General features: G+C 32.3%; 2 protein-coding genes across 2 annotated transcripts; both read right to left on the reverse strand.

The window, feature by feature from the left end:
• Positions 1-6,402: 6,402 nt before the first annotated feature.
• On the reverse strand, positions 6,403-13,308 carry LOC100785816 (CBS domain-containing protein CBSCBSPB1). Its single transcript, XM_006578645.4, has 15 exons — positions 13,046-13,308; positions 12,796-12,930; positions 11,024-11,192; positions 10,769-10,901; positions 10,513-10,677; positions 10,292-10,373; positions 10,072-10,185; positions 9,888-9,954; positions 9,592-9,697; positions 9,438-9,505; positions 8,869-8,963; positions 8,659-8,792; positions 8,253-8,338; positions 8,075-8,164; positions 6,403-6,910 (listed from the first exon to the last, which is right to left on the reverse strand). Exons 1-15 carry the CDS (start codon positions 13,291-13,293, stop codon positions 6,743-6,745), a joined length of 1,860 nt encoding a protein of 619 aa, XP_006578708.1. The 5' UTR covers positions 13,294-13,308; the 3' UTR covers positions 6,403-6,742.
• A 1,526-nt stretch (positions 13,309-14,834) lies between these two features.
• Positions 14,835-22,846, reverse strand: LOC100786866 (F-box/LRR-repeat protein At5g63520). Its single transcript, XM_003523106.5, has 10 exons — positions 22,523-22,846; positions 22,318-22,425; positions 22,152-22,244; positions 21,941-22,075; positions 21,291-21,389; positions 21,152-21,191; positions 20,554-20,712; positions 18,548-18,723; positions 16,491-16,609; positions 14,835-15,429 (listed from the first exon to the last, which is right to left on the reverse strand). The coding sequence occupies exons 1-10, from the start codon at positions 22,766-22,768 to the stop codon at positions 14,988-14,990; spliced, it is 1,617 nt and encodes a 538-aa protein (XP_003523154.1). The 5' UTR covers positions 22,769-22,846; the 3' UTR covers positions 14,835-14,987.
• Between the last annotated feature and the right edge of the window lie 2,291 nt (positions 22,847-25,137).

Genomic DNA, 25,137 nt, shown 5'->3' on the forward strand with positions numbered 1-25,137 from the left:
CTTGTGAAAAGGAAGGAAAAAAAAAAAAGGCATTTCGTGCTTGTATTTAGATTTTTTTAAGTAAATATAAAAACAAAAGAGAAGTTAAAAGAATAAGGGAGATAATAAAGATTGAATAGAAAATAAAAATAATTATAAAATGCAGCTAAAGTATAAAATAGGAAAAAAAAAAGAAAGAAAAAGAAAAGTGGATATACAATAGTGGGAGAGGAGGGTACATTGCCAATTAAGGGAAGATGTCTATAAAATATGAAAAATAAATCAGGATATCAAGTTTTATTAATTGATATATATCTATATATATAATTTGAACATAAGTATTAAATGTTGAATTTAATTTTAGTTTCATATTTAACTTCTTTAATTAATTGTTACATTTAATAAAAATTTAGTAAATGTTTTATATTTAATGAGTATAATAATATTTAATCATATCATTTAATTTAATTATATTCACATTTAATAAATATAATATTTTAAAAAATATATGAATATTAAAATTAATTCATTTTAAATATATTAAAAATGTAGGAGGTATGAGACCCACATTATTTTCTCTCTATTTTTCCCTCCATCCTTTCTATTTTTTTCCAGCCAAACAAATCATTAGCAATGTTTCATTTTTCAATCATAGTTTTTTATATTAAACTCAAACTTTAAACCTTAATTAATTATATATAAGGATACGTGACAAAAAATTAAATAAAGTGAAAAGAAAATTAATAAGAGTTGAACTCATGACTTTTTACTTAAAGATAAAGTAATAAACTCTTAAAATAATTGTTTTGTTTAATTAATTTTATAAATACTATTTTACATGTATGATTAGTTAAGAGTTGTTAATTTTTTTAATTATAAATTTTTTTAAATTAAAATAAATATTTAATATTTAAATATATTTAATATTAAATTTTACAAGCATTTTTTATCATAAAATTTTGTTTTAATATAAATAACAATTTTTTTCTTATTTTCTTATAATTTTTAAAAAAATACATAAACTAATATATAGATTATTTAAAAATATTATTTTATGTACTTTATAAAAATTATGTAAATTTAAAATAATATTTAAATAATCTAAAAAATTAAAATTTATTAATTTTTATAATTAAAATAAAAATTTGTATTATTTATATATAAAAATAAATGTAAATAATTTTTATAAATTACAAAAAATAATTTACATATCAGTTTATCTAATTTTCTGGATTTATATAATTAGTATTAAAAAACTTATTTACTAAATAATTTTTTATAGTTAAAACAAAAATATTAACATGTTTGTTTTTTAAAAAAATATTAAAATTTTATTAATTTATATAATTAGAATAAAAATAATTTACATATTAAAATAAATTTACATAATTTGTATAATTTATATATTAATTGATCTAATTATATTGATTTATATAATTAGAGTAAAAGTAATCAGGATATTAAAATAAATTTACAAAATAATTTATATATTAATTTATGAAATTTAATTAGAAATTGGTAAAATTAAAATGAAAATATGTAAACTATTCAAAAAAATATTAAATGATATAAAATAAAAACTAAAAAATTTATATATTAAATATTTTCTTAATTTATAAATTTTAAAATTTAAAATAATTAATAACTCTTAACAAATGATATATATAAAATACTGTTTATAAATCTAATTTAAAAATGTGTTTTAATAATTTAATATTTTATCTTTAAATATAAGAGGTTATGAGTTCAATTTTTACTAAAAGTCTTTTCATTTTTTACATATATACTATTTGGTTTTATTTAATATATATCTCTTTTTCTCTTTCTCAATTTTAAATACGAGATAGAATAGTGTTTTTTTGTCTCCCTAACATAAAATATCTAAATAATAAATTAATGATGTTAATTTTCTATTTCATTTCATTTAATTCAATTTCATTCACCTTTAAACATTCAAACATAAAGCTAGCACCACTTATTGACGCTTAGCTTCATTTCTTTTCTTTTTGAATAGTTTATACAGTTTACACCAGCACTAGCTCTGCCACTATCATAGTGGGATCACAGATTCACATGATGTCCACTTCTGTACTTCTTATTTCTGGTTATTTCTGGACATTATATGAAGTCATGAACAAGATATAGGCTTTATTATTTGTTTCTGGTACAGAATCATCTCGATGTGATTACGTAGCCTAAATTCCAAAACAACGATGATGCTGGTTTTAGTTTTGTGATCACGAAAAATGTTGATCATTTACAAAAGTTTGAGTTATAGTATATGATTATGACATGGCCAATTAATAATTGTCATAGGTTGAACTTGGTTAATGTTTCATTTGCACTAAATGGCCGTGCTGCTCTATTTTGTAATTTTAAGAGTCTTAAATCTTAATGTTATTTGGTCAAAAAACTCTTAATGTTATATTAATTCTTTTATTATTTTTATTAACTGTTCAATATTATATAAAGTATTAAATGAAAAAGTGAATGTCTTTAACATTCTAAAAATATATTTAATATTTCAATAAGTAAGAAAATTTATAAAAAATAAATATTACAATAGAATTTAGTATTATTTTAATTAAATTTAAATAATTTGTTTATTTCCTGACGTTTACATAATGCATGTGATTGGATTGGAGAAGAATTTTGTCACCTACTTGATGTTATATAGAGAGAGTTGGGTTCACGAGACCAAATAAAATGAGGTGGGTTAGAACTATTAGAATGCTAGAATTGGAGGAATCTGAAGTACATGAATCTTTGTATGGGTACTTATATATTTTGGCTCTGAATACTTTAATCTTCTTTGTCTTTTTATACTTTCTCATATATCACCCAATAAAATCTTCACGTTAGCAGTGAGATTTAAATTTACCTTCTCATGAAATACGAGTTAAATTCATATCCATTAGAATAATCTTTAATTTGTGGCTTTTAACTTGTATTTTCTTGTGAGAAAAATTATTTCTTTTTCACCTGCTATTAAACACATTAATTCGTATCCAATAGCAAGTAACGGAATTATATTGTATTATATTATAGGCATGTACAAATTAACAAGTGAAATTAATAATTAATTAAATGACAAAGTTGTGTCTCTCGTGATGAAGGAAGACAAATTCTGCTGAGCTGGTATAGCAAAACATTTCAACGTAATGATGATGAGTGCCAACGCCGAAATCAACCTGAAACTTATCACCATGGATTAATAATAAAATAAGTAAGCCAGTAAATAACAAAACTTTATTCCTTGTCCGTATAATTTATTTTTTCTAAACATGATACTATACGAACTAATTATTGTCAAAAATATGATTAATCTTAATTATTGGAGATTATAAATACGCACAAGACATTTTTTTAATATAATTTATTTTATACTTAAAAAATTTTAAATCATTTGATTAAGAGATCCAAGTCATTATCACAATTTATTCATTTCCCATATAATTATACCACATTATATATTAATTAAATAGTTTTATCTTAACTTAATTAACACTAATAAAAATACTTATTAAATTGCATATACAACTTTCATATGTAGTATATCACTAAAATAATAATTAAAAAAAAAAACAAGGCTTTGGAAAGTGGAAAGTGGCAACATCCACGCGTTTAAGGGCACAAGGGAAGATGTTGTATAGACTTGAGGGATGCTAACATTTTATATTGAGCCCGAGGCAAATCGAGCATGAACAAAGGGATTCATGCATATGAAGAGAAACGTGTATTTTTCTTTTGTTTATTTTTAATTTGCATGAAAATTTTGGCATCATTTGGGCAACACCAGACACTACTGAAAATCAGTTCCATATGGAAATATTAAGATGTAAATTGTTGTGACCCGTGAAACGAGAAAATAACAAAAGAAAATGGCATTTTTCTTACATAACGACCAAGGCTATATAACCTTGCTGTCTGTCGGTGCTTGTTTGTGATCAAAGAGTGCACATCAAAGTGATACTACTGCCACACGCTTTAACCTTTTTTCTTTCTTATTCTCTTTTAAAAATTATCTTCAAAATATTATCTAACACTAAATATAAGTACTTCTTTCAAATATAGAATTAAACTTTAATTCATCCATCACATTATAGGAGATGCATTCCTTCTGTTAGATTCAATCTCATTAGTACATATTTCTTTTTGTCATCATCATAAGTATATGAAATATTTATTAACTTTTGAGAACTAATATTTATTAAATAAAACCTGACTAATTTACTTTCAATAAGATATATCTTATTAACTATATTTTTTCATCCATAAAACTAACCTTAAACCTTACTTAAGAAACCGTACTACATACTCCATATCAAAGCAATCCTTAAACCTTACTTAAGAAACCATACTACATACTCCATATCAAAGCAATGCTTTACCTTCTACTTTTGAATAGTTTTTTTTTTTTTTTAAAGAAGTAAAAGAAAAAGGAAAGAGGCATTTATTTTTCCGATGCAGAGAAATTTTAGCCTTACGATGTAAGGACGGGCCAATGGGCTCAAAACCGACAAAAGTGGTTATTACAGGGTCAGATGGGCCAAACCCCAATTTCTGATCAAGCATTACAGGCCTATCGATGTGTGGTCAGTTTGCAGGCTTATGCTTCCTGCACCTTCCTGTTTCCTTCCTGCACCTCTAAATTTTTCAAATGGCCATAGTATCTTTGTCTTCCTCACTTGTCCATACCTTCTCTTCCTCATTTCTCCATGCCTGAAACATTTTCTTCTTCACTTGTTCATTCCGTGTAAGCATTTTCATTTCCCAGGTTCACTTGCACATGTGAGTTATTTTTAGCTTTGTTTTATACTTGTCTTAGTTTAGGATGTTCCACCTATAACTAGATTGACTTATCAGGAAATTGATTTTAGAAAACCAAGTCTTAGGATAGGTTCAGATCAATAAATCTAGAATTATATAATAACAATTTTGGATTAAATGATTCAAAAAAATAACATCATTTCCAAATCAGACAATCCAGATTTGTTCTTATACAAATCTGGATTTATTGATCCATTTTTTTTCCTAATAAGTCCAGATCAATCAATCTGGAATTGTGTAATAACAATATCAGATTAAATGATTAAAAAAATAACATAATTTCGAATTAAACAATTAGGATTTGTTCTTATACCAATCCGGATTTGTTGATCCAATTTTTTTTTTCATTTTCTAATAAGCTCATATCAATAAATCTAGAATTATGTGATGACAATTCCAAATTAAATGATAAGAAGAAATAACATAAATCCAGATCAGATAATCCAGATTTGTTCTTATATACGGATCAAATTATCTAAAATAATGTAAGTCAATCTCAAAATGTATTCCAAATTGACTGATCCATAATATTATAATAACTTACAGACTAGTCAATTTGGAACACATTTTTGGATTGACTTACATTATTCCAGATCATTTGATCCATAATTGGTCAAGACAATCTAAAAATGTATTCCAGATTGTTGGATCAAGTGACCTCAGAATAATTAAGAAGGGGAGGTTGAATTAATTATTAATGTGCTTTGACTAATTAAAAATTTATCTTTCTTAATATTATTAGATTTAATTAGACTTTTACTACAAAGTTAAGAAAAGATCCACAATGCATTCCAGAAAAGATCCTTCTACACAGATTGCATGATCTGTGCATTTCAGAAATGTACGTTGTGATGGTGAGGGACATATTTGTCTGTTTGCATATTTTTTCAAATAATAGGAGGTGCAGGAAGCAAACTCCCCAGTTTGCAAGACCACGAAACGTTCCTCTATATTTTATTATTATAATTTTTTAAAAATAATTCACAAATATTAAATAAGTTTGTTAAAATTAGTTAACATTCTTAAATTTATAACAATTTTTAAAAAAAATCAAAATTGCTTTAATTGAAAAAAAGCACCAATTTTGTTAATTTCTCTCCATCATAGTCATCTTTCTAACTTTTCATTGATTTCAATATAATAGTAACCGCTGACACAATTCATTATCATTGAAAAAAATTGAAAAATTATGGAACAATACAGAGTAATTAAATATGATGTAATTTGAGATTACGGATAAATTTAGGAAAAATATTTAGTCTTTTATAAGTTTTAGAAAGAAAAAAAAAATAACTTCACTGAAAAATCAACTCATGCACAATTTTTCACTTCAGCATATAAAATTATAAAATCCTTCTTTCATAAGCTAGAAATCAAATACTTATATATCAATTGAAAATATCTCATAAGGTAAAATCTAATCCAACCTGTACCATAAGCTTTGTTTATGCAAGCCAGACACGAATATATACTCGTTTTGTACTCTGCATTATTACACATTATTCTTGTCGGTTGTTAATAACACAGCACCACACCATACAAATCACTCAAATCTCATTGATAAACTATAAACACTGTGATCACATAAGATCATTAACCCAATAAATTCAATCCTGGTCGATTGATTTTATGAACTCATGATGTCAGAAAAAATGGACAGAGCTGTTTGTTACTGTACACAGTCTCCAGGGTTGATGAGGCTGCAAATCCTAAAATTACAAGTATACAAGCAGCAAGGGATGACCATCCCAATTTTCAGAAAGCACAATAACAAGCAGGAGCAAAAAAATGCTTTAACCTTTTCCTCGTATATATAAATGTAGTTGTACAAAATTTCAGAACATAAAGATGGCAAGCAGACAGTGCGCCCCTCCAAAATTGAAGCTAACTTCAGCTTGGCCTCTTCACTGGCATAACTCGTTTCTTCATTTAATCAAACTCGCTTCAAGTACGTTAATATGCCTAAGCCAGCAACAAGTGCAGCACCAGCAGCGGCGGCACTATATGCTGAAGCCCATGCATCTGAATAAGCATAACTTCCTGAACGAGAACCTTTCACATTATCACGTGGTCCTGCGTAGTCCAAATGCAATTTCAACCCCTACAACATTCATCAATCCCAAGTCAAACTCCTTTTAAGCACATGTATACCTATAAATATCTTTACCATAAGTGACAAGTCCAAAATCTACGACAGCTTCTTTTGGAAACAAAAGTTTTAAGGGGAGGAAAGGCTATTCCATTCCAAGGCAGGGCATTGTCATAATCCTCAATGAGAGCTTATAGTGATATTTCCATAAAAATAAAACCTACCAAGTGGGATTGTTGGCAGTGGGAATCAGACCTATAAGTACAACTGTACAAGCCTTTCAAGTGAAGTGCTTCACTGATCAATCCTTACACGCCAAATCAACCCCCATTACACCAGCTATATTTTTTTGCGGAAGTTCCCCTACCCACTTTCTGTAAATAAGACCATTATTGGATAGGATTTTACCTAATAGTTCAAGCTTTTAGAATGACTGGTGTTTGACTTTAACATGGCATTATAGCCTCTTAATAAAATTAAATTTCAGCACCTGGTATGATAGATTTAGATTTGTGCTTACATAAAAAGTTCTAGGGTTTGCTGTTCCCTTTTGATATTTGTGATCATATACAGAATTACAGTTAGGGTTTAATTAAAAAATTGGTTCATACACCTGATATCATTTTTCTTTAGTCCCTAAATGAAAAAACTTTACATTTTAGTCCTAATTGAAAAAAAAAAAGTTTTTGAATTGATCCCACCAAAGTTATAAAATAGTATTAAATTTGGTCCATATATATACTAGTATACTTGAAAATTTTTTCATTTTAGTCCCTGCATGAAATTTTTTTACAATTTATTCCTATGTAAACAGAATTCTAGATTTTGGTCCCTACACTTCATGTATTGTTTTTTTTACTTTTGTCCTTCTATAAAAAAAATCATAATACTTATAATTTTAATTAACAGTAGGGACTAATCTAACAACTTTTCATATAGGGAGTAAAATGCCGTCTTTTTAATGTAGGGATTAAAACCAAAAAAAAATGAATATAGGAACTGAATTTATAAGTTAACCTAAAATTAAAAAAATAAAATAAAGACCAATCATTTTTCTCTAAACAAAGATTTCCCTCATATCTACAAATGAATCTATACCCTCTTTCAAGATTAAAAAAAGGAAAGGAAAAAGACCTCCCTTCAGGACCCCAGACCTGCAGGACAAATCTACCATACCTTCAAACCAGCTGTCCTTGCATGATCCACAGCTGCTGCAAGATCACTGTCTGAAGCCAATACAACTTTATCATGATCTTCGTCTTCATACTACAATCGTAAATATGGCCAGCTTTCCTTAGAAGAGGATAAAATATACACTCAACCTCAAGAATATAAAATACGTCTTGAAAAGTACCAGAATTTGGGGTATGTTGTTAGGATCGATATCATCACCAAGTCTCTGAAGGATTGAAGTTATAACCTCCATCATGCTCCGGGTATCTGAACTTGCAAGCAACCATACAAACCACTCAACTTTCTAACATAATTTTCTTGAAATAAGCAAATTGCAGGCAAGAACAAGTTACTCATAGAGAACGTAGGAATGCCCTTATGCAAAACAAAAGCTTGAGAAAAAAAGTTTGCCTATTAGTTATTACTACATCCCTACCTATCAATGAGCATGCAAGCCAATCATATTCGAGTGTAACCATGAAAGAACTATATACGAGCGTATATTGAAACCATGAGTTATATGCTGTCATGGATAGAAGGAAAGTACAAATAAATATCTGATTGGTAGCATGTGATAGTTTGCATACCACATGTGAATCTGTGCATTCTGCCCTTCTTATCTTGTATTTTGAAGGAAAATGTATTGGCAATGCTTGATGAAAGATAAGGAATGGATCTCCCTGTTTCTCCTCCCTCAGAAGCCACTTTCAACGAACCCTCACTGGTGCATAACCAATAGTGTGTAAGTATATTAAAAAATTGGAAATATTTCTCCAAACAACTTAAATGCATATAACCTTCGAGTATCATCGTCATCATCATTTGGGGTTAAGGCCATGGCTGAATCCCAAAATCTTTGCATCAAGGTGGTGGCAGCTTCATTATTCCCAACCTAATTGCAAGAAAATGACACTATCATTATTCCTAACCTAATTGTACCAATCACCAATGTTTTTTAAATTTGTTAGTCTTATTCCATAAGAAACTGCAGATGTTTTGGTCCATCACATTTCATCTTCATTTGTAGCTAGTGAAAAGCTTTCAGATTCTTAAATTCCCAAGCAGCTAAAATAAATGGGTGAGGACCAAAACTAGCATTTAACAGGTTCGGAACAAAATGCAGATTCTAGAACAACTTATAATTTATGTTGAGATATTATCAATTCATGAACAGTACGTTCAAGCCTACATTTAACAATATCAATAAAACCAAATCAAGAACATGTTACAATATTTTGCTGACAATAATCATTCTAACTAAAGGCTTTCATGAATAAAGCCATTTATCCCATTTTCATGCAACAAGGATTTAATAGTCTAAACATCAGTAGTGGTGGGTAAACACAGTCCAAGATAGACAATATACCTGACTTACTGTCGCCACTGCAGCATGAGTGACATGAATCACATCAACCACAGCAACTACACTGCCATCTGTTTTCAACCACCAAACCCAAATCAGAAAAAATATTGATGCATATAGCTCTTCAATCTTCCCTATCCCATATACATTACATTACCTCTATCAACCACAGGAAGATGCAAAAATTTCCCATCATGCATAGTGTGAAGTGCATCAACAATGGGTGTATCAATTATGACACATTCTGGATTTGGAGTCATGACCTGCATATTTATCAAATAAGAGCAACAAGAAAAGGAAGAACCCTCAGAATTGCCAATTTCTCATGTAACATGATAGAAAATATACAACCTTAAAAATTACTAGATATAGATGTTACAGAATCAAAGAATGGAAAAGGAAAACAAAAGCAAACAGTTCCGTCTCAACAATGTAAAAATAAAAACAAAGTACCTTCTCAACGGGGGTTGATTCTGGAGAAAGATTTTGTGCAATTACCCGCAACAAAATATCTTTTGAACTAAAATTCGTAAGAAGACATAAAAATTAGTCTAAGCATACATAATGACAATTGGGGGAAGGCAAAAACTTTTCAGAAAAAGAGGACTACTGGTAATGTCAATGACAACAAACTTACGTAAAGATGCCACGAGGTTTGTCATTAACTGTCACAACTGCACAACTTGCACGAAATTCAACCATCTTCTTTGTTGTTGTCAGAACTGAATCTGTTGGTGATACTGTTACAAGTCTAAAAAGTGCAATTATCTGTTAAAGTAACTTGGATTGTAACCAAACATGCAGACAAATTAAAATTTATGTAATCTTTTAAACTAACAAAAGAAGTTATTAGCTACTTTGAATTCTCGGGAATGATTGTGGACAATGATGGCTTGAATATTTGCTCCCGCAGAGTCTCAATGAATGATGTATTGGAGTCTGTTCAAAGGCCAAATTAGTATGAAATAGAGCCTAATATTAAAAACTGTGAACCTAACTATGCTCAATGTTTTCCGGCACACCATCATACAAATCAAAGAGCAAAGCATGAAAAAGGAAATAGTCTACAAAGCAGAACCTGATGTTCCCCAGTGTTTTTCAACTCCTTCAACAGCTGCTGCAATTGCTTTTCCTTTCTCAGCTGCCCTTTCCATACGGGCAATGGCATCATGCAAACACTTTGCTATGTCTAGTAAAGCCAAAACTTCTCCATTCTCCACCACAGGTAAATGTCTGAATTTCCCTGTCAACATATATCAGCCATGTATTCAAAAGGCAGGATACAGAAAAGTAACTAACTTGAAAAGTTGTGTTTCTCTATATACACTACCAACCTTGCACCATCTTTTGGAGGGCTTCTGCAGCAAGAGTTTCAGAAAGAACAAATACCGGATTCCTAGTCATGACTTTGGAAACTGGTGTCTCTTCAAGATTAATCTCTTTGGCAATAACTCTTGCTGCTATATCCTGTATTTAACCACAAAATAGAACATGAAAGCTATGTAAGTTAAAACCGCAGAAATCTACGCAAAGACTCAACTTTCTTTTCTGTCTTGTTAAAAGGTGAGAAAAACAAGTATTGGGCATACCTTGTCTGTGAGGATTCCACAGAGCAAAGCATTAGAATCAGTTAGCAATAGAGCATCAACTCTACGGGCAGCCATCCGACGGCAAGCTTCATAGACAGTTGTTGTTTCAGGTACTGTCAGGGCCTTTGTAAGTCGCAATGATTTCACAGTCCGCTCTCCGGCCAATGCCCTGATCCAATTTCATGTACAAACAAGGCAACATTCCATTATTTAAATTGATAAAACTTTCACCGACTTACCTTCTCTTCTTAGATACTTAAGCAAGAGCTATCACAATTTTTCTTAAAAATTACTCTATTTGAGTGCATTTAACAAGTCATGAAATTGTTGTGCAACCGAGAGGGTAAACATCAGGGAGATTTACACTAATGGATCATGAGCAATCACATAAGTAAACTTAACATCACACTTTAACCCAAAACTTTAAGGCTTAGGTTAAGGATTTTCTCCTTACTTATATGTTGCTCAATTTATTTCTACCCAATGTAAGACTTCACCTCACACTTGCACTCCAACAATCTTCCTCTCAAGTGTGAGTCTCATGCACAAAGTAGTCTCCCCCTTGAGCAAAAGTTATTTTCATCCGTGAGTATTTTCATGGTGGCCATTAGAGCCCACACGCTCTAGATACTTGCACCGCCGCTCCACCCACAGGCCATTAGAGCCCAGAAGCTCTGATACCAATTGTTAGCAATCGAGGGGGGTAAACACCTAGGAGATTTACATCAATGGGACATGAACAACCACATAAGTAAACTTAATACCACACTTTAACCCAACCAAAACCTTAAGGCTCAGGTTTATAGCGTTCTCCTCACTTATATGGTGCTCAAATTTTTTTTTATTTTTACTCGATATGGGACTTCACCTCACAGTTGTATTACAACAGAAATGAATTCAAGTTTCTCAAGTCAACCTTTTAGACATCAACTGGTCTGTTACAAAATATAGCCATGTCATGATCACATACCTCTGCAACTGACTACTGAATCAAAATTATAAGAGGGAAGAGGAGAAATTTTTGTATGGACACGTTCAATATTCACTTAGTGGGCTCAACAGTTCATATTTTTTATGTGCAGTCCAGAAACACAGAGTAACCGTGGACTATGTCCATAGAAGAATTCCTTGAGATAGATGACTAAATGTCAAGGCACACATCTACTTACTAGAAAGAATGAAGTATTCCAGAATTAACTTTGTTCATACATTTTTACGCCTTCTTAGACTTTAACAAAATGATGCATAAAAAAGTGTTTAAAGTTGACGGTAGAATCATAGAAACCAACCACAAACCAGTACACTATCAAAGTCCAAGTCTTATATCAACATTATTGTAAACCAACCACTCAGCCAATCAGGCAAGACTTAGCAAAGCCACGCTTGTTTGACGCAAGACACTATGAAAATACCCAGTTTTACAATCATGGCACCACATAACCCCAAATAGCTGCTCGGAAAAGCGAAGACCACAACAATAGCTTCTGCTTCAAAATTTCAAATTATTACAAGTACCAGCACAAGGTAACTTTTCTGTTAAGATTGCTTTTAGCACTTTAAAGAGAGAGAGAGAGAGAAATGAGCAGATGAAATCAACAAAGATATACTAAAAGATAAAAGGGTTCTGGTTCTTAAAAATTCAGTCAAATAGGGACTGAGAATTTAAAAAGAAAAGGTTTAAGAATCAAATTAACGATTCAATTATTACAGCGGCGAATATTAACAACAAAGAATCAAAGATAGAAAGAAAGTGAATAATAAGAAGAACATACAAAGGTCGCGAAGAGGAAATTGATTTTCGAGGCGCCCCTGATTCAGAGGCTCTCCTCGTCGACGACGAAATACTCCTTCTAGAGGCACCGCTTTGACTTGCCATCTTCCCTCTCTCTGCTCCAATATCGCTGCAACTGCAACCAAACCAGCTTCAAACTCACATCAAATACCACACACACACACACACACACACAATAAGAAAAAAAGAAGAAAGAAAAAAAAATCAAAAGTGTAATAAGAGAGTCGTACAAGATAGCAACAGCTTCGAATTGAAAAGATTGATTGAGTTCGGAAGGTGAAGGGGAATTGCAGGCAGCCGGAAATATGGCCGGAAAATAGGATTCCGGCCGGCGAACGGGAAGGAGGAGGAAAGGAGAGAGAAGGAAGGCAACCCTAGAGAGAGAAGAGAGAAGAGATGAAGAAAAAGAGTGAAAGATAGAGAAAGAGAAAGAGAATTTAAACGCTACTGGGATTGAGCCAATAGCAGGCGTGCACATCAGCGATTCCTTTATTTCTGGAATAGGTAATAAGTTAATGAGTAATAACCTCCATAGTCATAGGTGCCATGAATATTTCACGTGTCACTGTAAAATGAATGTGACCAATTTCAGGAATAACACTCTGATAACAATGACTCATGAGACAAGATAATTTCGAATACATAGTATATTACATGTTGGGTAGGGAGGTGGTTATTGTCTGAATCATCTCATTCAGACACTCAATTATGTACGTAAGGTAATTCTATGGTTATTTCCATTATACAACTTTGTAAAGGATATTGTTTTCCATAGAAACTAAAAAAATAAAGTATTTAACGTGTAAATCACAGAAAAAATAAATAAAAAAATCATCACACTGTAAAATTAATATCTTTAAAACACTGGTTAGAATTTATCTTTTTGTAAATATACTATTAATTATTAATGTTGATTTGACTGTAGGAAGGAATATAAACCAGTCAAATAAGTTTAACTTTCATTTATGACAAAAAAAGAATATTATTATCTAGGTTTGACTAGTTTATTTAAATAGGTCAAAAGTAGGGTTTCAATTTGATTTCGTTATAAAGTTTGAGGGTTTCAAAAGAATATTCTTTTAGTAATTTTATTCTTAAAATTTTTATTTATTAATTTAATAATTACCAAACACTTTTATATTAGAAAGTGAAGTAAAATAATAATAAAATATACTTATTTATAATTTTAAATTCATATAGATGTTAATGTTGGTGACAAAATCTTTGATGATAAAATGTTATTTTTTTTAAAAATATTATATTTATTTAAAAGTGACTATTGAAATTTATATTATATATATATATATATATATATATATATATATATATATATATATATATATCATTTATCTAATGACAATAAACAGGTTATAAGTCGTATGACATCTATTCATCCCACCACTACTTCCTTTCTTGTAGTATGGTGTTGTAATTTGAAACATAAATGTCTTTAATAAAAAAAATAAAAATCTCTTTTGCTTTCTCTTCAATTTCTTTCTGGTTTCTCTCATGCTAAACCCTTAAAATCTATCTTTTTCTCAACTTTTTTTGTACCTAAATCGTCTCTTTCAATCTTCTCTTTTTCCATCATCCAAGATAGAGATAGAGGGCACTAGTTGCTTCTCAGAAAATAAGACTCTTTTATAGAGACTTCTGCGTGTATCACGCCCATGAAAGACTTATCCTCAAGGAGAGAACGTAAAGAAGAATGTTCAAATAACTAGGTCTTTTAAAAAAAAAAACCAAGCTCGTTTATCCCCTTTGGTTGAAAACCAACTCCGAGGAGTCTGTTCATGTGAGGACCGAGTAAGCCATAGCAGATATAGAGTGCTTCAATGCATTGACCCCATTTGATTGTTAAACCCAAACCGTTTACAAAGCACTTAGCAATCTCTAGAAACAAGGCTCACGGAAGAAACAGTAACCTAAATTACATCCTCTTGAGCTTCTTATTTCTAGAACTTCGGCTTCAGAAGGTGTGAAGTCACTTTTTCTTTAATAATAAACAAAAACTGCATATAGCATAGCATAAATTTCATAACCATTAAATACTATAAACTATCTGATACGCCAAAAGATAGTCAGATCCATGTCCACGGCAGAGAATAAAAAGGCATCCTAGTGAAATAAGAAATTTACACCTTGAAAAAAAAATATATATATGACCAGCAGCTAATCTTCCACAGAGGGGGGAGTATACGACATTGCTAAGTAGACAGTGCTGTACACATGCAGACAGCAACTAATGGGGCTTGCTCCTTCACATTGACCAATCACAGTGGTACAAGGACGCACCATTTCTCCACCACAAAATATTCCAGACACTGGCACTCCTGGAAAATTCTCCAAGAAAGGGGAGCTATCAACATTCTGACGTCCAAAGAAGGATTCACCACGGCTGTAACAAGCAAAAATAATACCCCCAAAAACATTGGTAGCGTTGTCTCCATCACCCTTGGAACTCTTGGATTTTTTTTCCAGTTTAATACTCTTGAGGGCATCATGGACCTTGGTTAATGAAGCTAAGGCAATATTTGGATCTGAATAGTAGAACTGAAAGAAATCTCCTGTTTTTATGCCAATGCCGTCAACATATAGATACTCTTCATCACCTCTGTCCAAAACATGAAAACTTAGACTTTTCTTTTAAAAACAGGGTTGTTTACAATAACCTGCTTGCTTATAATAAACGGGGGGGAGGGTAGGGGTCAGATAAGAGGAAAAAATCACACCAATGGTGACAATTTCGCTTAGATATGTTTTTAAAGTCCAGGGATTGCAAGTATACCAATAATTTTATGAGAACGTAGGGAAACGAAATTTGATTATCTAATGGACCATGTCCAAGCCACAAGAAAAGAAACCAATATAAAAATTTTAAATGGCTGTCACAAGCTAATACCAATTTCATTTCTCAAGCATCTTTCTCCTTGTTTCTGTCTGGGCACCATTTTTCTCAAAAAGTAAATTTGAAAAGAATTATTTAAATAATAAAATAATACCATCTATCACAAAAATAGCTTATACTTTTAATTATCTTCAAAAGTCAGGGTGTCTGTATTTCATTCTGGACATAATCAATGTCACATAGGATAGTATAAAAAAGAATGTAGGAAATCATGCATGCATGCAAGTCTTTTTTGAAAGAATGTGTTCAGAGTAACAATTACAATTGTAAATACACCAAACAACAGTGATTGCTTCTAGTTCCATACACTCAAAATCCAATCTGAAGTACAATGATATAATTATACACTTTGCCAATCCTGCCATGGTTTATCAACATAACACATGATTCCCTTAAAGGATAAACCGAATTTTTAAGACGGACATTAAAAATTCAACATCACCAAATTTGTAAATTTAGACTAGTATACCTTTTAGTTTATTGATCTGCTTATAAGCAACTGTAATTCATCACCTATTATTCAAACTAGCTTAACCAAAATTATTATCAGCTGTTGAAAATGACAGTGGATGGAATAATGGGTTTATTAAGTATAATTTATAAGCTATAGCACACTAAAAGGTAGTTGTAGCAAAATATCTTCCTACCAATTCAGTCTTTTTTTAAAAAAATAAAATATAATTCTTCAAACGAATCCAGAGAATGAGAGAAAAATTAACGTTGATGAGGAAGTAGAACATCTACACAGGAGTAGTTTTATATCATACCCCACAACTCCATGATATGAAATACAAGTTCTTGGCATTGGCTTCTCTGCTCCAGTGGATAATTTCCTATGTTTAATTACCCCAATGTGCAAATCAGGAGACTCAACATGATTGTCCAGCTGCCACATTTTTTAAAGTTAAGAAAATAAAAACCATATGTAGGAAAAAATGGAAAAGAAAAATAACAATCACAAGCACAAAATATATATCAAATTAGTTTTACAAAACTTCCAAGTTGATATGAAGCTTTACCACCAAAGAAAAATAATAGTAACATCAACCTATATTATCTCTTCTTTTCTACAAAAAAAACTAGCATATCAAATTTAATACCCAAGTGCGTCACATGACATTTTCCATAACCCATCAAGATCAGTAAGCATCAAGCCATCAACACATACAGACTGTTACTCCTTCAAGAAAAATATACTGACAGAATACAAAAAAACCAGCCAGGTAATAGTTTGGGATGGTTTAGATGCTCAACTAAGCTATTTGCTGTTTTGGCACAACGAAGTTTTTATCTTCAATTTCCTCCAAACAATTTTCAAAAATCATGTTGAGCTATTACATTATCATCCACATAGAAGTTGAAGAAAAGAAAATAGTTTAAGATAGAACACAATATAATGTTGGTTTTATTAGAGAATATCAAATACCTAGTTAGTTACAATCTAGCTACAGTAGAGTCATAGTTAGAACAATTAGTTAGTTGTAGAGGTTTGAAGGATGGTTTTGGCTTTAAATGGGAGGAGGGGTAGAAGGAAGTGGTACTCAAAATTGTTAGCAATGAGAAACAAAGCAGTGGCACTCCCAACGCTACCAATCACCAGCAGCATACCAAGAATTCATTAATAAGAGAAAAACATGTACACCAGATGGTGGGGGGGGGGGCGGGCGGGATGGGGAGGCATAAACCAAAACCCGCCAAAACCAACTCTAAGTAAATCTGTAGGAAGGAAGGAAAAATCTATTCTTATTGAATTCGTGTGATATGAAATGAGGTATGGTATCCCACCAACAAGAATGATCAATACTAGTTCCATGTGAGGCTAATCTGTCTGCACATTACCCAAAAAAAATTTAACTTAAAAATAAGCAACTTTTAAGCTTATAAATTTTTAGAATTACCAAATAGATTTTACTTTAAATTTAGAACTCTTATTTTTAACTTTAAAGTATAAGTTCCATGGAAGTCAAGCCAAACACTACCTTAGTGGGAACACGAATGACCCACTCAAAGCAGCTTTTTTCCAAATTTCTTCATAACTTAATGTGTTTAATATAGAGCTTCATTAATAACTACTAACCACTCTTTGGGCACACATAACCATGAAACTAAAAGATACAACCATTCAAAAAAAAAATTTCAAAACTTTGTGTATTGAAGGAGAACATATAATCATCCATCAACATGAAATAGTAATAAGAAACTTGGGAGAACCTGTTAGGCTCATATCAGCTGGGGAAAAAGAAATAGTTGAGCAATTGGCTCATGGGCCTAAAGTTTGGAAGAAGTTTTCTAGAAGAATTAAGAAAATAGGTCAACAGGGGTAGGGTGCCGAGCTGGACAGTCAATTATGCAGAGGTGAAATGTGAAGGGGAATATTTGTAGAGGGGGTAGGAGAGAGAGGGTTTATCATTGGGAATTGTCATCTTTGAGTGAGCAGGGAGCATCCCTGAGGTGCATTGCTCAGGTTGTTAAACCTTTTTTTTTTATCAAATAATACTCCTTTTCGCTTCCTTTCATAGTCTCTGACAGAACCACACCAGAAAAGCTAACCGTTGTAGTTGGAAAACCCAATGCCTTATAAACCCCACACTAGAATCCCATACTTCCAAAATAGGACTAAATTACTAAAAGTCCCGTACCCTGCAATTAGATCCTAACCAACAGCCACTCGCAAATTTCTTCATAAGGATATTTTTATCTGTTAGGTGAAATCTAATGGTCATTCTTTATAAAGAAGTTTTGACTAGTTCTTAACAATTTTCAAAAAATTTCTTGACAACATGAATTGTAATTTTGCCCAAAAAATATGCAAATAGTTGCGCACCAAATTGTTGATATCAAGTAGAATACTCTGACCATCAAGATTTTCCTGTTGCCCTTCCCTCCTAGCAGTTAGCCATGTTGAACAATCAGCATTGTTTGATTTAACTGAGGCTGCCTTGTATCTGGGACCCACAGTTGAAACACCATTTGACAATGCAACATGAAACCTAATAGTTCCTGTAACGAAATGAATCCATAACAGAGATGAGTAACTTGTAAAAAACTGCAATAAATAAATTAAAATAAAAAGACTTGTAAGTGTAATATCATGCCATGCAACTCTGGAAACAATCAGGATAGTAAAATAATATACAAGACAGACTATTATTCAACTTGTTCACACAAAGAAGAGAAGGAAGCATGAAAAAAAAAATCAGGGTCGTAGACTAGTAGCTTTTTAGACTAGTGGCACCTCTCCTATGATGCATGGATATTCCAAAATTGGTGATATATTTGAATCCAATATTGATATTTTTTTTTTGGAAAGGTGAGCTAAGGAATGGCGAAGAGATAGGACACCTCCTATCTCAACCATCATAAGCACACCTGAAGATTATATTAATACCCAAAAAGATGAAACAAGAAAGCATGGGGGGGGGGCAACAACCAAAACCCATGCCTAAAAATACATAGACATGGCTCTCTCTCTATCTCTTGTGTGTGTGTGAATACCCACAAATTATCTCTCTCAACACATATTATGACACTTACAATCTTGTCCAGCTCATAATCAATGCACAACACGTGGAGGAATTTAATTTGTTTTTCAGACACATATGGGTAAACAATTTAGTTAAGCTTTTATACAATAAGATCTTGCCAAGAGTGTTTGGTTCAGCTTATTTTGGAGAAATAATCACTTATTTTGCCAACTTCCTCAGGCAAAATGGCCATACTCCTAACAATAAATGCTTAATAGTAATTATTGCATTCTACAACAACAAAAGACTTACACACTAAGTGAGGTTAGCTACATGAATCACAAGACACCATTGGGTTCAATTAAAAGCCAAATTCTCGGAGATCTTATTTAAAATGAGATCCCTTTTGTTAATGTTCAAAGAGAAAGAAAAAAAGAGAGTGAATTTTGAGAAACTGAAATTATGATTTCATTCCCAACTGAACTCTGTTACAACTGAGTTTTTATATGTTCAGATAAGCTTGCACAGCAAGTCTCTCTGACAGTTATTGCAAGCTGTCACTGGACAGCTGGATGACTAACTACCACTCTCACTTACTACTAGCACACTTACTAAGCTCACTAGCCGAGTACAATACTCACACCTTTTAACAACTTCCTCCAATGTAGTTGGTCTCCTTTGACCCCTTTTTAGAGGGCTAGAAACCATGCAAGCTACTCTCCTCACTGGTGCATTTGACGGCCTTTTTTGCATGTGTCCAAACCACCTTAACAGATTTTCTATCATCTTTTCTTCAATAGACATCACACCAATATCTCCTTGTATACAATCATCACGTATCTTATCCTTTCTTGTATGACCACGAATCCATCTTAACATTCTCATTTCTCCTATCCCCCACCTTTTTTCTCTTGTCCCACTAAAGCCCAACATTCACCATCATGTGAGTATGTTCAATTTCACACCAAGGCCAGAATAGCCCCCCCCCCCCACCCCCTCCCAAAAAAAAAAAAGAAAAAAAAAACCCAACTGGTTTTTTTTAAAATAACCAACAATGGAAGCATTGCATTATTAACCTTTATCCGCTTTTGAGAGAGCAAAATAAAGGATATTTACAGGCATGTCTAATCAAACTTGAAGGGAATCCTTACTTGTCTTTTCTTAAAACTTATTTGATTTACAATACATTTTTCTCCATCATAAACTATATATATTCATGAAAGAACAACAGTTGTCACCCGAGATCCTTCAAGGAATAAAAGACAATGCATTCCTCATCAATGAAATAGGATAGTATGCACTGTAGCAGTTACATGAATGTCATGCATCAGGTGGCAAGGGCTACCAAAAAGATAACAAGACATACCCAAAGACCTGTTTCTGTCCCGAGCAAATACAAGAGCAACAGCTTCTATGTTTCCTTTTTTACTACAAATGATTCTAGAATCATTCCCACTTTTGTGTACAAAGTCAAAGGAGCCTCTCTCATCACCCACAATGACCGTGTCCATAGGCATGGCATGATCTGAAATAAAACAAGACATCATTTTGGAAAAAAGCACGAGCCTGTGGCAATTGGGTGTAAATTGAAGTCATGCTCTCAATTACAGAACTAATACAGCAGTACAATACAGTTGCCCCATCTAAATTCAAGTATCAAATTGCCATTATGTATCCCATAGACATTATGAAACAAAATATTTTAGTAATAACAGGCAGCAATATCTTTAAGTAAAATAAAACAGTGCGTGTATAAACCCTAAGAAATCATTTCCTTCCTTACTCTTTTATCACACACTAATAAAGAGATAATCAGATAAACCATAGTCTACCAAGCAAAACCCCAATTTCCGCTATTCTTTTCCTGATAAAGTATAAAGAGTAAATGAGAATATGAAGCAAAAGCATAATTAAGAAACACAATAACAAGTATAACAAAATATATGCATATAAGTATCACTCACCCAATTTCTCCAGAACCAATTTCATGTCACTGCTTGCTTCCTACGCAGCCAAATCAGAGTGTTAGAAACAGAACTAAGAAAGAAAATATTAATAAAATAAAATCAAAATTAGTAAATAATTGTGCAGCTATGAACTTACTCCAAACAATATAATCCCAACAGGGAATGGGCTACTGGAGACAGAGGCTGAATATTCCTTAATATCCTTTATGAAATTGTCAACCCATATTGCTTGCGTCTGATGTCAAAAATATGGAAAAGCGTAAAGCAAAGCCTTGTTTTAATCTAACTATTCAATATAGATTGTATCAACATAGTCAAAAGATGCAAAAGGGTGCAACTAAGGAGCTGAGGTGAGGCAAGTGCAGTGTGTCTTGCTGGTTGGGCTACACACTCACTTTTTTAGTGCCTTACATGCCTTTCTGGTTCAGAGTTCAGACAAGCATGACTATAGCATCTCATTTACAAATATGAAAAACCCAAAATACCTGGCTACCTAATATGCTAACAGTGAGGCTAAAAGAGGATCAAATAGTCACAATGTTAGTCTTCGGGACTCCTCTCTGTTTTGCAAATTGTGTAGTTAATTTTTTACAATATGGAAGATCAATGCTAGACAGCAAAATATTTACTGATATTTATTCTATATTCTTTAACACCTTTCTTCAGTGAGCCATCTCTAGCTTGGGTTTGTACAGGTATTCATTTTCAAAACGCCTTAATAGTTTATATTACATATTTCATTTTCTGAGAATGCACCAGTCCGAACTCTCAGAGGGAATCCACTACCTTTGTCGGCCGTCGCAAGGGCACTGCTTCAACTTTCAATCCAGGCAAGTACCCAACAGTCAAAACTAAGCCTTCGTTTATAAACCTCGTATACGATTCCTCGCCAAAGCCACTAAAAAGGGCACCCCATTTGACCTACATAAACCACCCTGCGTTTACTTGAGTTCAGCAAAATCTCTAGCACAGAAGAAAACAAACATCAAAACCCAACCTCTTTAAACTCATCGGTTACAGCATCCCTTCCCATAATACCACTCGCAACGGTAACAATAACAGGAATATTGGATCCCAACGACTGTCTAATCTGCAACATAAGCATTAAGTCAATTGCATAATACACAACCTAGAGAAAAGAGGTGTTAGGCGTTAATTCTTACAAGGCACAAAGTCTTGGCAGTGCTGAATCCAGTTCCGATATTGGCAATAGCGAAATGGGGTCGAATTGGCTCCGAAAGAACCTTGTGAACAACCTCGTTGACAGCATCCTGTTCGAGAGAACAACACTACAACGTTAACCGACGTCGTTCCTTATGTTTATTGCCGAACCCTAAAAGCGAGAAATTTGAGAAAAAAGAGACTTACGGGGAGCGAAGGGTTGAGAGAAATCGCGGAAGAGAGTTTGGGGCGAGTGAGGATGCGATTGCAGAGAGAGTTCCATGATTTGCTGACGCAAGCTGCGGAAGCGAAATGCAGAGCAGGAAGCCTCGCTAGAATGTTCTGGAGAAGGTCCTCGTTGAGCATGCTCAGGTTCGTGTTCGCATCGGTTGAAGCTTTCACCTTCGTGCTCGATTTTCTTCGCGACGACGACGACGACGATGGCTTCTCCATTGCGGTTCGGCGCCACCACCACCTACCCCAACATCACGCTCCAACAAAACGCAACGGGGACGAAACGGCAAAACGTTTCGCACATGGGGTACATCTTGGGCCTTGGCCCAACAAAAATCTATCACTACAGCCACCGCATTTGAATCTGCACCTCCCAAATGATGCTGAATGGACAAAGATACCCCTAGAAAGGAAATAGTTGATCTAAAGCTTCTCATGTTTGAAACTTCACCTGTCGGCTATTTCAAAATAGGAAAAATACTATTCCAATATTTTGGGAGTGCACATGTATTCTAGAACAACTATTATGGAATAGAAAAAAATTATTTCCTAAAAGATTATTCCAAAATAGGATTTTTTTTCTATTATAAAATGGTTATTCTGAATACATTTACACTTCCAGAATAACTATTCCATAATAGAAAAAAAAATCCTATTCCAAAATAGTTTTTCCATAAAGAATTTTTTGTATTATGGAATGATTATTCTTGAATACATATACACTTCTGGAATAGTTGTTGCACAATAGAAAAAATCATATTTGGAATAGTTTTTTCAAAAAGAATTTTTTCTATTATGGAATAGTTGTGTGTTTGTATTCCATAATTGTTATTCCATAACAAAAAAATCCTATTTTGAAATAATTTTTCTAGAAAGAATTTTTTCTATTATGAAAAAGTTGTTCTAGAGTGTATATGTATTTTGAAATAGTCATTCTATAATAGAAAAAACATCTATTTTTGAAAAAAAAAATTATATTCCATAATAGTTGTTCCAGAAGTGTACTGTATTTTGGATTCTAAACATTTTTAAAATGATTATTCTGGTATACAAATAGAGGCTAATATGGCTTCCCTTGCACTTTGACAAGGTTTTTGATAGAGCGATGAGTAATGGGAAGCGATGACACACAACAAAGAGGAGCAGAAAAGAGTGGAAGGACCTCGTGGAGAAGCATGCTCAGGAAAAGGAAGCAAAATGTCCCTAGCAACAGGTTGCAACCTTGCATGGTAGTTTGAGGATATTTTAAAAATGGGAGATGCAAGATTCAAATGCCTACTACCACCTTGGGTTCTTTTGTCTTCTTCTTTTTTTCCCTTTCTTCACTAGGTTGTTGCTTTTTGCACTTCCCAAGTTGTTTCCTGCACTTTTTTTGAAATATTTTATTGGAATTTCGGATTGGTCATTGCAAAAGCCAAAAAGGGAGTACATTCTAAAATGTAATTTTCCATTTAAGATTGATCATTCTAGAAGGCAAAAAGAGAATGCAAGAAGCAATTGGGAAGTGAGGAAACAATAACCTTCTCACTACTAGTAGTATCACCTTTTAAACCTTCACTTTTTCTAATGTATTTGTTGAGAAAAATGATTATACACGAATAATGTAAAAAATTATACACTTGTCATCTAATTACAATTTATCATGTATAATAAATTTATTGAATTTTATGATAATTACTTTAAAAATTATATTAGTGATAAATTATGATTGGACAATAATGTACAAGTATTTTACACTATTAATATATGACCATTAAACTCTTATTAATTTGTCAACACTTTAGTTCTTATCTCTTATCCAACACATTTTTATCTTTCAAATGAATTTGTTAAAGCCATCTTTTGAATCAGTGTCCAAACTATTAGTTTCTTTAGAAAACACTCCTTTACTCAGATTTGTTAACCTTAAGCAAGCTTTTTTTGTACAACACTTATTTACTGATATTCGTTGTAGGTTATTTTGGATCGTCTTGTTTTAACTTAGGTTTCCTGTAGATAAGTATTGATCCTAAAGGAAAAACAAAGGAAAGAAAAAGAAGCATAGAATAGGCCAAGGCTTTGGCATGTTTATTTTGTAATAGGAGGATGCTTTTTGTGTTGTAGCTAGTCTTAGGATTGTTAGTATTAGTAACATATGTACCTGAGTTGCTATTGTTTATTTGTTGTGCATTATTAGGATTCTCTTTGTCTAGAAGGTGCATCATTGAACGCCTTAGTTCTTGATCCCTAAACCCATCATCCTCTTTTTTCTATGCACATCCTTTTTTAGGTCATCTAGTGAATTTTTTTTATTCAATTTCAAAAACTAGTGTGAGACTCGTGCAACTACAATTTAAAAAAAAAAAAACAAAAACAAAAACAGAGAGAGAAAAGGTAAAAGAAAAAAGTAAGAAAAAATATTGATAATTCTATTCACCAAACACGTGACACATGACTAGACAGTTTAATATATTTTGAGATAATATCTTACGAAGACTTGAAGAAGGAAAGATAAAAAAAAAAAAAACTAGGGTGACTGATGGGAATCTTAACAAGATGACACGCCCACCAAACAATAAATGTTTGGATGACTAGGAGTATTTGTTTTT

The sequence above is a fragment of the Glycine max genome, chromosome 4 (assembly GCF_000004515.6).
Source record: "Glycine max cultivar Williams 82 chromosome 4, Glycine_max_v4.0, whole genome shotgun sequence".
NCBI lineage: Eukaryota > Viridiplantae > Streptophyta > Magnoliopsida > Fabales > Fabaceae > Glycine > Glycine max.